Source organism: Brassica oleracea, chromosome C8 (genome assembly GCF_000695525.1).
Source record: "Brassica oleracea var. oleracea cultivar TO1000 chromosome C8, BOL, whole genome shotgun sequence".
Lineage (NCBI taxonomy): Eukaryota > Viridiplantae > Streptophyta > Magnoliopsida > Brassicales > Brassicaceae > Brassica > Brassica oleracea.
The window spans coordinates 28,469,599-28,486,867 of record NC_027755.1 but is presented as its reverse complement, the minus strand read 5'-3'; the positions used below and the strand labels follow the sequence as shown (position 1 = coordinate 28,486,867).

The 17,269-nt window shown below is 36.2% G+C and overlaps 2 protein-coding genes and 1 pseudogene across 2 annotated transcripts; 2 read left to right on the top strand and 1 right to left on the bottom strand.

The window, feature by feature from the left end:
- Nucleotides 1-5,541: 5,541 nt before the first annotated feature.
- On the top strand, nucleotides 5,542-6,474 carry LOC106309112. The gene has a single exon (XM_013746180.1). It carries the CDS (start codon nucleotides 5,542-5,544, stop codon nucleotides 6,472-6,474), a length of 933 nt encoding a protein of 310 aa, XP_013601634.1.
- Nucleotides 6,475-8,614: 2,140 nt separating this feature from the next.
- Nucleotides 8,615-9,400, top strand: LOC106309110 (uncharacterized mitochondrial protein AtMg00810-like). The gene has a single exon (XM_013746179.1). It carries the CDS (start codon nucleotides 8,615-8,617, stop codon nucleotides 9,398-9,400), a length of 786 nt encoding a protein of 261 aa, XP_013601633.1.
- A 2,102-nt stretch (nucleotides 9,401-11,502) lies between these two features.
- On the bottom strand, nucleotides 11,503-15,171 carry LOC106310479 (annotated as a pseudogene).
- Nucleotides 15,172-17,269: the final 2,098 nt, after the last annotated feature.

The window sequence follows — 17,269 nt, the reverse complement described above, 5'->3', positions numbered from 1 at the left end:
AAAAACAACGTAGCTGTCTATCAACATTAGTGTTCACCTATATTTCAGATTATCAATGCACAATAGAATCGTATTCTGAGTGAAGTTCAGTGACGTTGAATATGCAATGGGAAATTATATAACACAATGTAACAATGCCAGAAAGATAATAGGTGAATTATGATAAAGTCTACAGCCTTAGAGTCCATGTGACTCGAGTCAAATTCACACAAATAATACAAATGGAAAGTATGCTCCATTTTCTTTTCTATTTTGTCGGTTTGGGGAAGCTGAGATGTTTCAACAGAGATCACCGATTCGTGTGGTGAAGAATCTTAGAGTTTGTGCAGATTGTCATCTGGCGATTAAGCTTGTGTCTAAGGTTTATGATCGAGAGATTGTTGTAAGAGATCGTAGCAGGTTTCACCATTTTAAAGATGGTTCTTGTTCTTGTCAAGATTACTGGTAATCTAGAAAATAATAATTGTTTTCTACACAAATGTTGTTTAATGTAGGAATTAGATTTGTACAATCTCCTATCATTGATGTCCCAACTATAGCAATTGGCAGGCTTCAGCATTTTTGTGACTAAATTCAGTTTTTGATACATGAATTCGAAATAAGTTTGGATCCAATAAATTTTGTACAGTTACAAATTATACTCAAACCCGAACTATTATTAGTTGAATGAGGCTTTTATGAAGCTAAACCCCCAATCCGAACCCGAATGGTTCTTGAATGGCCAAGCATAGCAATCGGGTTCTTGTGATAGAACTTTTCGGGCAAGATGTTCTTAACTCATGATTTGACTTTTTTTTTTTTTTTACACTTTTCGGCTAAGAGACGGCTCTTAGAGCATGATTAACCGGGGTTCTTAATTTGAGGTTCTTAACTCATGATTTGACACTTTTTTGTTTGCTTTTTTTACACTTTTCGGCTAAGAGCCGGTTCTTATACCATGATTAACGGGGAGTTCTTAAGCTGGGGTTCTTATCGGAATATAAAAATCCGTCTCTTAATTTTTAACTAAAAAAGCTAAGAACCGGCTCTTAAATATGGGGGGGTGGGGGGTTCATAGCTAAGGACATGATATGATTTGACATTTTTTTTTTTTTTTACACTTTTCGGCTAAGAGACGGCTCTTAGAGCATGATTAACCGGGGTTCTTAATTTGAGGTTCTTAACTCATGATTTGACACTTTTTTGTTTGCTTTTTTTACACTTTTCGGCTAAGAGCCGGTTCTTATACCATGATTAACGGGGAGTTCTTAAGCTGGGGTTCTTATCGGAATATAAAAATCCGTCTCTTAATTTTTAACTAAAAAAGTTAAGAACCGGTTCTTAAATCTCTTATTTAAGAGCCGGTTCTTAGTTTTTTTACTTAAAAGTTAAGAGACGGATTCTTATATTCTGCTAAGAACCCTATTCTAAGAACATCCGTTAATCATGCTCTTATATCTCTTATTTAAGAGACGGTTTTTAGCTTTTCTTAGTTAAAATCTAAGAAAAGTTAAGAACCTGTCTCTTAGCCGAAACTAAAAATCTCAGATAAGAGACTGGGGTTAATCATCGTCTAGATTAAAAGTTGGATTGTGAAAAGGATAACAGTAACATTTAGACACTCTGACTTTAGTGTTTTTCATCCGTTCATAAATTTATTAATGCTTATAGTAAAGGAAAAGCGAAGGAATATATAAGATACGAACCATCTAGGAATCAAGTGAAAGTAATAATATGAAATAAGTCAGTTACAAAAAAATAATAATAATAATAATAATAATAATATGAAATAAGTTGTGTCAAGTCCTTTGATGAATGGTTCATCGTAAAAACATATCTTATATAATAGATGTAAAGGTGTAAAGCGAAAGATATCAGTATTTTCACTCCCAAGTCCCCAAAAAATATATCGTACTGCAGATAAAATACGTATGAATTTTTCCAAAGTACAATCACGAATTTTGACCAATGTACTGTTATACTGTTTCCTTTTGCTAAAAACAATATAGTCATTGTGACCACCACTTAAAAAGAAAATACGACCCAATAGTAGTAAACAATAGTAACAGTGGTTATTATATAAGATGTGAAAAGAATCCGAAGCCAAAAAAGTAAATAATTTAAAACGAATCCAACATCACGTGCATGCTTTTGCTCCAAGTCTTGAACATCTCCGACACGCCGCAAGGCGCAAGCGATGATAAAATACATTAATTCTTTCGCAACGTTTTGAATTATTGGTGTATCTAGTGATGAAATACTCTAGAAAATTAACAAAATATATGATTGTTCGCTTTTGCGCGTTATACATGGTGAATCTTAATATCCATGTCCGGCTTGAATATTTGGATCGTGAGTATTATGTAGTACATATGTTAAAAACCAAATGTAGGTGGAAATTTGTGAGCCGACAATGGGAATCCTTGATTGAAAGGTGTGCATATACACTCGTGCGGTCCCTCCTCGTTACTATTTTTCATCGTTTTTCCACTGTTGTATTTATATCTACAGAATCAGAACATTGTTTTATCAAGCTGTTTTCTAAGTGAAATTTTCAGTTTTCCCCAATTATTTATGATATTTGCGATAATTGAGAGCGACTTTGCTACTCTTTTCTTTTGTTACTTTTTATGATGGAAACTTGATTTGTACAAAGTCAGCATCATTGACGAAAGAGATGGGAAAACATAACGTTAGTCTCATGATTATTGCCCCGATAATACATTAGGATGTTTTCTATAACTCTGCTATTTAAAATTATATTTCTATTTATTGTCTTCCCCTAACTTTGAATCAGTATCCGGTTGAGAGTTTTGTTGTTTTGCTACTTTTTATGTTTAACGTTGCTACAAAATTAGGAAGAAATTTGTAAAGATACATACGTTAGAGTTTTGAGTTTTGCAATATATATCACATTACTACAAATTAGCGAGAAAGGGAAAGATATATACCGTTAAAGTGCATATTCAAAGTACTTTTAAAGAACCCCTAGTTACATTTCCACACCCTCACCACACTGTATATCATCTGAGAACACACAAATTATATTATAATTTAAGTACGTATATAGTACTAAGAACAGAACGACAGTATCATCTTTGAAATTATAAGTTGGAGATATGAAATGGGTTAAAAGAATTTGTTTTAATTTCGAGGCACGAAATGCGTCATGAAAAGAGAAAAACATGTCAAACACAACAAATATTTATCAAAACTATCAACATATAAAAGTATAATAAATAGATTTAGTTCCCTCATCTATATGTGGCATATGCAATATCTTGGATTGGTGTCTTTGCTCTTTAGTTAGTCTTCTACGTACTCTAAAATAAAAGTAAAGATACAAAGTTATTTAAATTTTAAATTCTTATTAACATTTACACCAAAAAAAAAAGAAAACTTAAATCGAAGATTATTACGGATGTAAAAAGGCGATTGGACATAATAGAAAAGATGAGAAAAAGGATGAGAATTGATAAGTTTTGGGACCCGTTAGGGTTGGAAAAGAAGAGGAAACACGTGCATTTCTCTGACACACGTTGAAACCCAAACACTTTCCTCCGTTTCCTCTTTCCAATATTTCTCTTACGACCTTTTTTCCATAACCTCAATATATTATAATATCTTCACCACTTATAAATTAAATAACAATAACCTCAATATATAATTTTTAGTGTAATGAATATATATATCGTATTTGAAATGTTTTAGGTCGATCAGTTTTGTTATGTAAGAAATTAAAATATGATAGTATCTGTTATTCATCACATCAAGATTAATTAAGGTTTCAAACTTTTTTGTTTCCAAGACGAATGAATCAGTACTATACACAATAGAAAATAAAAATAAAAATAAAAATAAAAATAAAAATAAAAATAAAAATAAAAATAAAAGGTTGATGCTATCGAGTAGTCGTGTGAGTTTCTAAACTAGACCCCCCACGTGGCGGTGTCTCTTTGTAGCAGTCTTTATAGACTTCTAACGTGCGTGTGTAGATTCTCCAAGAAGGCGGGCCAACCCCCATGACCGCCCTCTTTCGTCTTTACACCATTATCTAGCTATAAATTCTATGAGAATGAGCACAACAAATAAAGGTTTTGACTTCTTTTGTTGGTTAAATCTCCTATACCAACCAAATATAGTTGCTGCCATGTTTCCAAATCAAAACCATGGTAGCCTAACGACAATCTCTTGGGGCTTGGTGTGTACCCACATCGATTTTGGGTTTGATTCTCTCTGAGAACTAAATTATCACTATTTGGCCAGTCTGGACATGGGCATCGGCCAAGTGGTTTACATGGTGGACCATAACAGATGATTGGTCTACCCCCTGGTATTAGTCGGAAAGTATTCCACACTCGGATCAGGCAGTGTGGTACATTTTCGGGCTAGTACACTCTGTAGCACTAAATGCGTTTCTCCCGGAGTCGACCGGATCAGCCGATAGGGTTTATCAAAAAAAAAATGTTTTCAAATCAAAACTGATAATACCAATGTATATGCTAGCTGACTTGATTCGTACGAGTGTACCGTTACTTAAGAGATATACGAATTAGGATGTGGGACTACTATACGTTCATTATCGCCTTATTGGCAACATAATTTAAATTTTATTACAGACCCAAGCTCGATTCTAATGTTGATAAATCTTTTATCGAATAGTCTTGTGATCATCCTATAGATCAGTCGGGCCATTTTTTTTTATGGAACTTGGATCACGAGTACCAAATCACTAGTATATATTTCATCTGACAACAACAAAATTGTGGTTTACATGCTCAAGCCATTTTCGAAATTCAAATAACTATAGATTTCATCTCTAAAAACATCTACAATGGTATGGTCTCTATGAATATTTCAGAAAAGTAGAAAATGTTAATATCTAATTACATAATTATTACAATTATTATTATTAATTAGAATTTCATTAATATCAACCATAAAAAAAGATCCGAATAGTACAAGAAATCCGATTCAACGGTGAAACAATGAAAGAACACGAAAACAAAGAGATTTTGACAAAACATGCGAAACAAATCTAAGAAGGAAATTAATAAAATGAGAAAAAAAAGAATGAAAAGTCAAAGCTTGCAACTCCGACGAACCAAATCGGATGTCCCCGGGACTTCTTTGAGACTGGCGTGTGTTGAAGTAAGTTTGAAGATAGCTTGAGAAAGAAGCAATCATAATCCTAAGAGAAATTGGAGAATAAGAAGATAAGGGTTATCTTAGTTTAGAGTTATCTAAATATATGTGTTTACTAATAGGATTAAGATAAATATAGAGATATATAATGAGAGTTCATGAGATGATCTAAAATGTGAGTTTTATGAGCTTGAAGTTTTGAGTTAGTTTCCTCAATAGATTAATAAGAAGAGTTCTTATCTTGTGAGTTCATGCATTCATATTTTCAAAGTTTGATTTCTAGATTTGGTATCAGAGCTAAACGGAGATCATGGGTGATATTGTGGAAGCGACGAGCAAGGTGAAAGAAGGAGGAGCTGAGGGTCCTCTTCAATAAAGTGTCCTATGCTTAACCAAACCAATTATACAGTATGAGTTATGAGGATGAGAATCACATTGAGGGTGCACGAGGTTTGGGAAGCAATAGAGACAAAGACTGCGAGCATTAAGAAAAACGACCTAGCACTAGCTTTGTTGTTTCAATCAATACCAGAAACATTAATCCTGCAAGTAGGAGAACTTGATAAAGCTAAGCAAGTATGGGAAGCCATCAAAGCAAGATACGTGGGAGCTGAGCGAGTAAAGGAAGCAAGACTACAGACGTTGATGATCGAGTTCAATAGATTGAAGATGAAAGAAACCGAGAGTATAGACGATTTTGGTGGAAAATTATCAGAGCTCGCTTCCAAGTCATCTGCGTTGGGAGTTAACATCGAGGAAGCCAAGCTGGTGAAGAAATTTCTCTTGAGTTTACCTCGAAAGAAATACATACACATTGTGGCTTCTATTGAACAGGTGTTGGACCTTCACAAAACAAACTTTGAAGACATCATTGGACGTCTAAAAGCATACGAAGAAAGAATATTAGATGAAGAAGATGGAGAAGAAGATCAAGCTAAGCTGATGTATACAAATAACGACGGACAAAGTGGTCAAACCAACCGTGATCAATCAAGTCGATCGCATTCCTCAGACAATTCAAATTACTACCAAGGAGATTCGTCTAGAGGAAGAGGTAGAGGAGGCGGAAAACGTCCCTACAACAACAGAGGAAGGGGACGTGGCCGTTATAATGGAGGACGAGGGTATAATGAAGGATACAATAGAGGAAGAGGATATGCTGAAAGAGATGCATCAAAGATAACTTGTTATCGATGTGACAAGGTTGGCCATTTTGTCGTCCAATGTCCGGAACTTCTTCTCAAATTGCAGGAGACTCATGAAGCTGACAATACTGACACACAAGAAGCTGATGAGCTCATGATGCATGAGGTGGTATTTCTAAACGAGAAGAATGTCTTACCTAAATAATATGAGACAAATTCTGGAGGAGAAAACATATGGTACCTTGATAATGGAGAAAGTAACCATATGACTAGAGATCGAAGATATTTTTCGAGAATAGAAAATACCATCACCGAAAAAGTAAGATTTGGAGATAATTCGAGGATAGACATCAAAGGCAAGGGTACGATTTCCTTTGCAAATATGAATGGAGAAGCAGGGAAGATGATAGACGTTTATTACATCCCTGACTTGAAAAGCAATATTATAAGTTTGGGTCAAGCTACAGAAGCGGGTTGTGACATAAGGCTACGAGGAGAATAGTTAACAATACACGATCAACATGGAAAGTTACCTGTGAAAGCAAAGAGATCAAAGAACAGACTGTGCAAGGTTCACATGGGAATCAGGAGCAATGCGCGTTTGTATCTATCTTCGGCAAGTGAAACAAAGCGCTGGCATGCCCGGTTAAGGCACATAAACTTCGAGTCATTGAAAGGCATGATACAAAAGGAGCTTGTACCCGGGCTCCCTAGTATAAATATTGAGAAAGAAGTATGCGGTTCATGTTTGCTTGGCAAGCAAGCGAGACACTCCTTCCCTAAAGCCACCACATACCGAGCAGGAGAGAAACTAGAGCTACTCCACGGCGACTTGTGCGGACCTATAACACCGAGAAGTCCAACTGGAAATATGTACATATTTGTGGTTATTGATGATAACACAAGATATATGTGGACAATGTTGATAAAGGAGAAGAGCGAAGCATTCAGCAAATTTAAGAAGCTCAAGGAAGTTATAGAAAGAGAAACATGAAAGAAAATATGAATTTCAGAACGTATATGGGAGGAGAGTTCGTGTTCAAGGATTTTAACGACTTCTGTGACAGTTTTAGCATCAAACGGCACCTAACGGCACCATATACACCGCAACAGAACGGAGTTGTGGAGCGTAGAAACAGAACAATGTTGGAGATGGCGAGAAGCATTGTCAAACATATGCATATGCCACACTATCTTTGGGGAGAAGCCATACGTCACTCAACCTATCTACTAAATCGTGTGGCCACCCGAGCTTTAAAGGAGAAGACGCCGTATGAAGGTTTTCGTAACAAGAAACCAAATATTGAGCACCTGCGAGTTTTCGGTTGCATAGAATATGCAAAAGTGGATAAAAAGCTCTTGAAGAAATTAGATGATCGAGCACGAATGCTAGTACACCTAGGAACGGAACCGGGATCAAAGGCTTATCACCTACTAGATCCACAAACTCGAAAAATAGTGATAAGCAGAGATGTGGTATTTGACAAGTCGAGAGGATGGAACTGGAGTGAGGTTAACATGGAAGAACAGAGCATTGGAGACTTCATGATATCTATTGGGAAGTTTGGGAATTACGGAGTCGATGATCACATTGAGAAAGAGGAACAGTTGCGTCTAAAACAAGGCACTAGCGAAGAAGAAGAAACAGTGGTTATTGATGACCAAGAAGAGATGGTAGAAGAAGAAACACAAGTGTTAAGAAGATCAGAGAGACAACACAACAAACCAAAGTACCTCGACGATTATATTCTACTTGCCGAAGAACTTGGTGAAGAGATATTGATGTTTTTGAACCATGAGCCACAAAATTTTGGTGAAGCTAAGGACTCAAAGGAGTGGAGACGAGCCTGTGAGGAAGAAATAATCTCCATCGAGAAGAATGATACATGGATCTTACTTGAGTTACCATATGGAGCCAAAGCTATTGGTCTTAAGTGGGTATTTAAGATCAAACGAAACTCAGATGGAAGCATTAACAAGTACAAATCAAGGCTAGTTGCTTAAGGGTATGTACAGCGTCATGGAATTGACTTTGATGAGGTTTTCGCGCCAGTACCACGACTTGAAACCAGAAGACTCCTTGTTAACCTAGCAGCTACGAATGGATGGGAGGTACATCACTTGGACGTTAAAACAGCGTTCCTACACGGAGAGCTAAAGGAAACTATTTATGTTATGCAACCTGAGGGATATGAAAAGAAAGGAGAAGAAGGAAAGGTGTATAAACTTAACAAGGCGCATACGGATTGAGGCAAGCTCCACGGGGGTGGAACAATAAACTAAACCAGATACTCTGAGAACTTCAGTTTAAAAAATATTCTAAGGAGCCTTCGGTTTATCGCAAGATGGTAAACAGCGAGCTATTAATAGTTGCAGTCTACGTGGACGATCTGTTCGTGACCGGCACCAACTTTAAGATGATCAAGGAGTTCAAGGATAACATGTCAAGCAAGTTCGACATGAGTGATCTAGGCAAACTCACTTATTATCTTGGAATAGAAGTATGCCAATACGAGAATGGAATTTCACTAGTACAGAGAAGTTATGCTTCGAAGATTTTAGAAGAAGATGGAATGGAAAAATGCAATCCTGTCCAAACACCGATGGAACTCGGTCTAAAGTTGTCAAAAGCAGAACACGAAAGAGAGATTGATGCAACGAGGTTCAGAAGAAACATAGGGTGTCCACGTTACCTTCTCCACACGCGACCCGATTTGTCTTATAGTGTTGGAGTTCTTTCACGATACATGCAGAGCCCAAGAAAATCACATGGTGCTGCAATGAAACAAGTGCTGAGATATCTGCGAAGGAGTGTTTCGTATGGTCTAACATTCGAGAGGAGTTCACTAAAGGTTCCAAGACTTATAGGCTACAGCGATAGTAGTTTTGAGTCTGATCCAGACGATGGGAAAAGTACGACATGCCATATCTTCTATCTTGGAGAGAGTCCAATCACGTGGTGTTCACAAAAGCAAGACACATTTGCTTTGTCATCCTGCGAAGCCGAATTCATGGCAGGAATAGAGGCCGCAAGACAAGCCATTTGGTTACAAGACTTATTATGTGAGATCACGGATCAACCAAGCGAGAGGTCACCATTCGAATTGATAATCAGTCTGCAATCGCACTGACAAGAAATTCGGTCTTCCATGGAAGAAATAAACATATACATAAGAGATATCATTTTATACGAGAGTGTGTAGAAAATGGTTAGATAGGAGTCGAGCACGTACCCGGTGAGAAACATAAGGCATATATCTTGACAAAAGCATTGGGAAGAATAAAGTTCAAGGAGATGAGAGATTTCATCGGCATGAAAGACTTAGAGACTGGAAGCTTCAAGCTTAGGAAGGAGAATGTTGAAGTAAGCTTGAAGATAGCTTGAGAAAGAAGCAATCCTACTCCTAAGAGAAATTGGAGAATAAGAAGATAAGGGTTATCTTAGTTTAGAGTTATCTAAATATATGTGTTTACTAATAGGATTATGATAAATATATAGATATATAATGAGAGATCATGAGATGATCTAAAATGTGAGTTTTATGAGTTTGAGAGCTTGAGGTTTTGAGTTAGTTTCCTCAAAAGATTAATAAGAAGAGTTCTTATCTTGTGAGTTCATGCATTCATATTTTCAAAGTTTGATTTCTAGATTTGGTATCAGAGCTAAACGGAGATCATGGGTGATATTGTGGAAGCGACGAGCAAGGGGAAANNNNCCCCATGATCTGTACGATGGTTAACTATCAAAGATAGAGTCCCATGGAGAAGTTCCCCGACTTCAAAACGCAGGTTCCAAAGTTAGACCGACTCTCAAACTCTAATCCTTCAGAACACAACCATCTCGTCGTCTCTCAGGTCATGGAGCCATGCACAAGATCGGGGAACCGTCATCCTCAAGAGAGAGATCTCATCATGGAAACCTCCATAACTGTCGGTACGAGCCCCTAATTCAGCCTCTAATTTTGATGACTGACTTGGACAGTCTTCGGAAGCCTCACCACATTCCTCGAGCAGCGAGCGCTATCTGTTAACACCAATGAGACACCAGAGTTATGGAACCTTTCTATAGGTCCACTGCACCAGCTACTTAAACGGACGATGGAGAAGAGAGAGAGACACGCCACAGTAAAACCACACGAACTTCGACTAATCCGTCAGATTGGCACAAAAATCAATGAAGAAAGAGATAGGGGAAAACCTCGTCACGTCTAACAAGACATCGGTCACAGATCAAGACTCATTGAAGAAGAGTCGAGATAAAAAAATGTCACACGTAGCTAGCCTCTCAAAAGTCTATTTTAAAAAGAAATTTGATATTCTATATGATTTTTCTGAAAATTACGGTAGATTTCATCAAAAGAGAACTATTGATGATGAATAATTGTTTTTAAAGTGTATACTAACAAACTTTAAAAAAAGATATTAACTAGAGCCTCATTATAAACCATTTTGAAAAAGTTCGCCAAAAAAATATCTAGTTGCAAACTTCTAGTTACACAACTAACTGAAGTTCAACATATGTTCTATATAATACAAAATTCAAAAGATTCATCATGAACACTTTAAATTCATAATTGAAATAATGAAAAGATTCCAAGACTCATTCAATCATGGGAAAAATTGAGATGGGTTTGAGAGATGAGCACAAATTGTGTTATGTCGTTTGGTAAATGGACCACCAGGCTATGAGCCTAGAGATGACAACAAATTATCGTTGTCTGCCAAAAGGACCAGGCAGGTCCAATTAATTTTTTTTCCGGTTGACAAAAGAAAGATGGACGGACCCGCCAGACAGAGCCAGGGGAGATGGTAAAAGCCTGCTCGTTTTCACATATTAAATTTACCCACCACAAAACAAAACAACAAAAAGTTAACTTCTTCTCAATTTTCATCATGTGGGGATACATAACCGATACAGGCCTCAAAATCAGTGTATAAAGACCCAACTAAAATTTACAATCTTGATTCATAATCGATACAGAATCGAAATCAAGTCGACAAAGGCCCAACTTGTTAGGAGTGTGAAGTTAGAAATTACATGGTCAATCAATGGAACTTTGGAATCCCATTTATCTGTAATTATGTCATCATTAATTCATATGATATAATAGATTCTCACTAATTATTTATATACAAAAACACTAAATAAAAAACCAACAAAAACCAGTGAAAAGGTTTATCAGGAGAACAATGTACAGACGACAAGAGACTGTCTGTGATCAATCATATGTATTTAACTATAGAGGTCATCGTCCTCGGCTACTCCTCCCGCATTAGCAAACGGGTCAGCTCCACCAGCAGTGGTGGCGGTGGCTCCAGTCCCTGTCGCTTCAGGGAACCTAAACTCACTTCCAATCCCACGAGACTGTTGGAGAGTCTGAGCAAATGCTTGGTACTTGCGAATGTCTGCATCACTCACTGATCTCCTCGCGTACTTCATTGATTCCTCAAAGTGGCCAGCCTTGATCTCTGCAATCTCCTCCTCATCCTCTTCCATTGCTTCTGGTGCCTCTGCTCTCTTCCTCTCCTTCTCAATATCCTAAAAAGGAAACAAACACAAAAACAAAAATTATAAGTGCCGTGCAAGAAAAGAAAACTGAAAGAGTAAATGTCATTACCAGAACTACATACCTTCTCGATGTTCTCTCTGATCGCGTACTTGCAAGAACGCTGGCAAATCTCTGTGATGTCCGCACCACTAAAGCCTCGAGTGTATTTAGCAAGCGCCCTCAAGTCAACATCTTTAGCAACCGGAGATTTCCTCAAGCAAGACTTAAAGATCTGGTAACGAGACTCCTCATCAGGGAGAGGAATGTAGATGAGCTGATCAAGACGACCAGGACGAAGAAGCGCAGGGTCAATGATATCTGGTCTGTTCGTTGCTCCGATGATAAAGACAGTCTTCTTAGCAGACATACCATCCATCTCCTGTCTGCTGCACCACCTGCGTCTCCAACGCTGTTCCCTCTCTGAGTGGCGATGGAGTCGAGCTCATCAAAGAAAAGAACACAAGGAGCGGACTGGCGTGCTTTGTCGAATATCTCTCTGACGTTGGCTTCACTCTCTCCAAACCACATTGTGAGGAGCTCCGGACCTTTGATGCTGATGAAGTTGGCTTGGCACTCGTTGGCGATGGCCTTGGCTAAAAGGGTCTTCCCACAACCGGGAGGACCGTAGAAAAGGACTCCTTTAGATGGTGACATACCAAACTTCTCGAACTTGTCAGGGTGCTCCACTGGATATTGAACAGTCTAAAAACATAACAAAAATATGAATAGATTAGTCTATACTCACAAGTCAAAAACCGAAAAGGATATTGAATTGTTGAAACTTCTCGAACTAATCACCGAAATAACCAGAACCGAATCAAAATTTTAAAATAGCCAAACAGATCTTAGGACCCCCGAATTTTTAAAATACAGTTTATATATCGAAAATATTAATTATATTTAGTTTTTAACTAACCAAATATTTTAAAGATACTATGTATAAACCGTATTACCAATGAACCTAGTTACCTGAATGTTAATACCCAAACCGAAGCCGAACCGAGTTTGATACCGAAAAACTAAAAACCAAATTAACCAAACCGAACCGAAAACCGAATGTACAAAACTAATTGAAACTCTTAGTTTTACCTCTTGGAGTTCCCTCTTGACATTCTCAAGACCACCAATGTCCACCCAAGAAACATTAGGCACCTCAACAACCTAGACGAAGGAGAAAATAACAGTTTAATAAGAATGATATAGTACCAAAATAGACTGAGAAACCGTAAACCAATAATAAACTGAAACATAGAACTAACCGTTTCACGTAGAGCAGAAGGATTGCTGTTACCAAGGGCTGTCAGGTAATGCTCATTAGTCACAGCCATAGAATTGAGAATTTCAGCATCTATCTCTTCGTCTTCTATGTCAATCACATCCATTTTCCCTCTGATGCACTGGAGAGCAGCTTCAGTGCATAACGCTGCAAGATCCGCACCAACGTACCCGTGTGTGTCTTTGGATGCTCTTTCCAAATCAACCTGATTAAGAGAAAATCATGTCAGTTATTACAAACAGACTAGGTAAACAAAAGTGTATGTAGAACAGAACATTACGTCTTCAGCAAGCTTCATGTTCTTGGTATGAATCCTGAGAACCTCAAGACGACCAATCTCATCAGGAACACCAATATCAATCTCCCTGTCAAAACGTCCAAACCTTCTCAAAGCCGAGTCAATGCTGTTAGGCCTGTTGGTCGCCCCCATAACAATCACATGAGCTCTAGCTTTAAGGCCATCCATAAGCGTCAAGAGCTGAGAAACAATCCGTCTCTCAACCTCACCGTTCGTCTTATCTCTCTTTGGAGCAATGGAATCAATCTCATCAATGAATATAATCGAAGGCGCATTCTTCTCAGCCTCCTTAAACGCTTTCCTAAGGTTGCTCTCACTCTCACCGGCCATCTTGGACATGATCTCAGGACCATTGATACACAAGAAAAACGCACCAGTCTCGTTAGCAACAGCACGAGCAAGTAGTGTCTTCCCAGTGCCAGGAGGGCCATAGAGCAAGATTCCCTTGGGAGGTTTAACACCAATGGACTTAAAGAGCTGTGGATGCCTCAAAGGAAGCTCAACAAGTTCTCTAATCTGAGCCATTTGTTTCCTAACACCACCAACATCATCGTAACCAACCTCATCCAACCTCTCCTCATCCTCTCTCTTTATCGGTTCACCTTCACAGAATATATCTGTATCCGGAGCCACAATACAGTACTCAGCAGGATCGGTCTCAATAACCTTGAACTCAATGCTTCTCATCCCTCCCCTAACTAAGAAAAGATCACCCTTCCTTACCGGGCGGTATGCCTCCAAGAAATAAGCTGGCAAGATGCAAAAACCAATATGTTAACATATAACCAGTGATCTAAAGATCGTTTCGGACCTAAACAAAACGATTTTTAAAGAAAAACATTCTAGGCATTCAGAAAATCGGTCTAGACGCCCGCCTAATCAATAATTCTCTATAAAGATTCTCTATAAAGAGAATAATTACAGCCTATCGATTTTTTGAACATTGCATAGAATACTAAGAAACATATAAGCTGCAGAGACAACATAGATTGACATCACAGGACGAGGAAACACTCACGCTTAAGGTATGCATCAAATATATTGCCAGTAACTCCTTCAATAGTATCATCAATGGGCAAGACGTGAACACGATTCCCATACTTGACATCAGGGCACTGGTGGAGAGATATAACATCTCCAAGCCTAACCCTAAGGTTAGACCTAACAACCTTGTTCATCCTAATCTTTGGCTCCGCACATGTATCATCAGCTAAAGCAATACACACAGTATCCTTCCTCTTCTTTCCCTGCATAAAGACGTTACCCAAAAAGGCAAGGAAACAAAGATGTCAACACATACAACTAGAGAATCATTCATGAGAGACCCAACAGCGATCCTCATTCTACAAACTTAACACGGATCAAAAGGAAGGTTTTTGATAAACCCTAGAAATAAAAAATCATACCTTGATTAACACGACTTCTCCACGGAAGAGCTGTAGCTTCTCCATGGTGTCAGGGTGTAGAGACACGATGGAGTTGTCATCGTTGATGGCCTCATCCACCACCAAACGATTTGCCGCCTTCTTCCTCTCCAGAATCGCGGTGCTAAAATCTTTCTTCGTCCCCTTCCTGAAAGATTCAAAAAAGAAAAAGACATAAGAACTCGAAGCTAGATCAAACTTAAACTAAAAAAGCTGAACCCTTCATGGAACGAAATTTAGAGGTCTAGCTACTTTGAAATCGGCGAGTACTTACGAATCAGATGAATCAGCTTGATTAGCCATGGTTAGTTTGTGAGTAGAAACAGAGTTACGCAGAGAGAAGAAAATATCTTTGAAAGAGAAGTTTCTTTTCGAGAATATCGACAGACACGTGTGTGTTTATATAGATGAAGATAAATATGTTCCTTGTAAGGAAAGTTATTTATTTTATAAGATTTCCTTTTCTTTTCTTCCTTCGGTTTTTAACCTTTTTTTATAGCAATCACATTGGCAAATTTCTCAAAAAAAATTCTAGACAACTTGATATTGTTAGATAATTTCAAAACTTGTGTAAAGTTAACATATTAATAAGTGTTTAATATGTTAGGAGATAAACACAAAAAGAAAAATCTATAGTAGAAAAAGATATTTTTTTTTTTAAATTTGGTTTGTGTTTTCATATCCTATATTTCAAAATATAGGTATCTTGAAGTGTTATTCCATAAGATCTAAGAGAAACATTGAGAGCTTTACTTTTGAAAAGTTTCTAAAGCAATAAGAAAAATTATTCTTATAAATCTTTGTGTTTCTAGAGATTTGAGATATTAATAAAAAATATTAATATTTTAATATAATCTAATCATCTAGTTAAATATAAATTTTAAGCGACAAAACCACTAATATAGACATTTGTTGTGATAGTTAAATATATCTCATCTTGAGACACTTATCTTTCTTTTCTAAATTTCCTAATTTTCTTTAATTTTATTGTTAAGATATCCAATGAGTATCCATTTACTACATATTTGAATCTTATTTTTCAAATTAAGACCCATTTTTAGTTAATAAAATCTTGTTAATCATCATATAAATTGTTTATGGCAAAAGAAAAAAGGGTATAAAAAATAGGTCGGTTTTAATCACTGGAATCTTACTTATTAAAACAAAACCATTCTCATGGTCCAACTTTTTTGTAAGTTTTTAAATTAAATAAACACTTCGATTATATAGCTAAATTTATTTTTTTAATTATGGAAAATAACATTATACTACTAAATATGTTTCCAAACAACACAATAACTAACATTGTCTCCAAAAAATATAAAACATTAGGTCCTATCTTTTTAATAACATTTATTTATCTTTTAAAAAATGATTTTGATTTAAAACGACTCAAATTTTTTATAAAAAGTTGAAAATAAGTATAAATATTTTGCGGGTTTAGATACTACAAATTATATATCACAAAATTAATCAGATAAATTATAGATATTTTATCAAAAAATTGTAATGAAATGGATTGAAATAATTAAAAACAAAATTAAGTAATGTCTTAGATAATTTTCTAATTTAATATTAATATAAAATAATAGTATTATATAGTTTTCAAATACACTAAAAAAATGTGAAAACATTACTTATAAAAAAATGTTAAAAGCTATTGATATTGTAAATTAGATTTTATCAAAAAATGTTACTTCCATTCTATTTATGTTAAATGGTAATTTTTTTTATGGAATTGATCATTTCAAAGCATTCTATTCCAAAAATAAGTAATCTAGTTACATGCTGTAATTAAAATAAATGGAATGACAGGAATATAATACATCAAAAAATGGAATGAAGTTCATTCATTTCATTCATAGCCAAATTTGTTATGGAATTATTCTCTTTGGTTGTAAATGGTAAATAAAAAAGACAAAGACAACAACTGGATTGACTATTTTTGGAATGGAATGCTTTGGAATGATTAATTCCATAAAAAATTCCATCAATTCCAAAAAATTCTAATCAAAATACAAAGCAAAACATTCCAAAACAATTTTGATAAGGAATAAATGGAATGAATTCATTCCATTTTTCTACTGCATTCTATTCATCTTATTCTATTTCTTTCTATTCCTTGTAATCCTTTCTTGATTTACCAGTTACAACCAAAATGGAATAGAGAGGAATGAAATAAGATGAATGGAATGTAGTAGAAAAATGAAATGAATTCATTCCATTAATTCCTTATTAAATTATTTTTGAATGTTTTACTTTGTATTTCGATTATACCTTTTTGGAATTGATGGAATGAGCATTTCATTTCATTCATGTTAAATGATAATTTTTTTATGGAATTGATGAAATTGATCATTCCAAAGCATTTCATTCCAAAAATGGTTAATCCAGTTGCAACCAAATCAAACAATTCCAGTTGCAACGAAAGCAAACAATTCCATAACAATTTT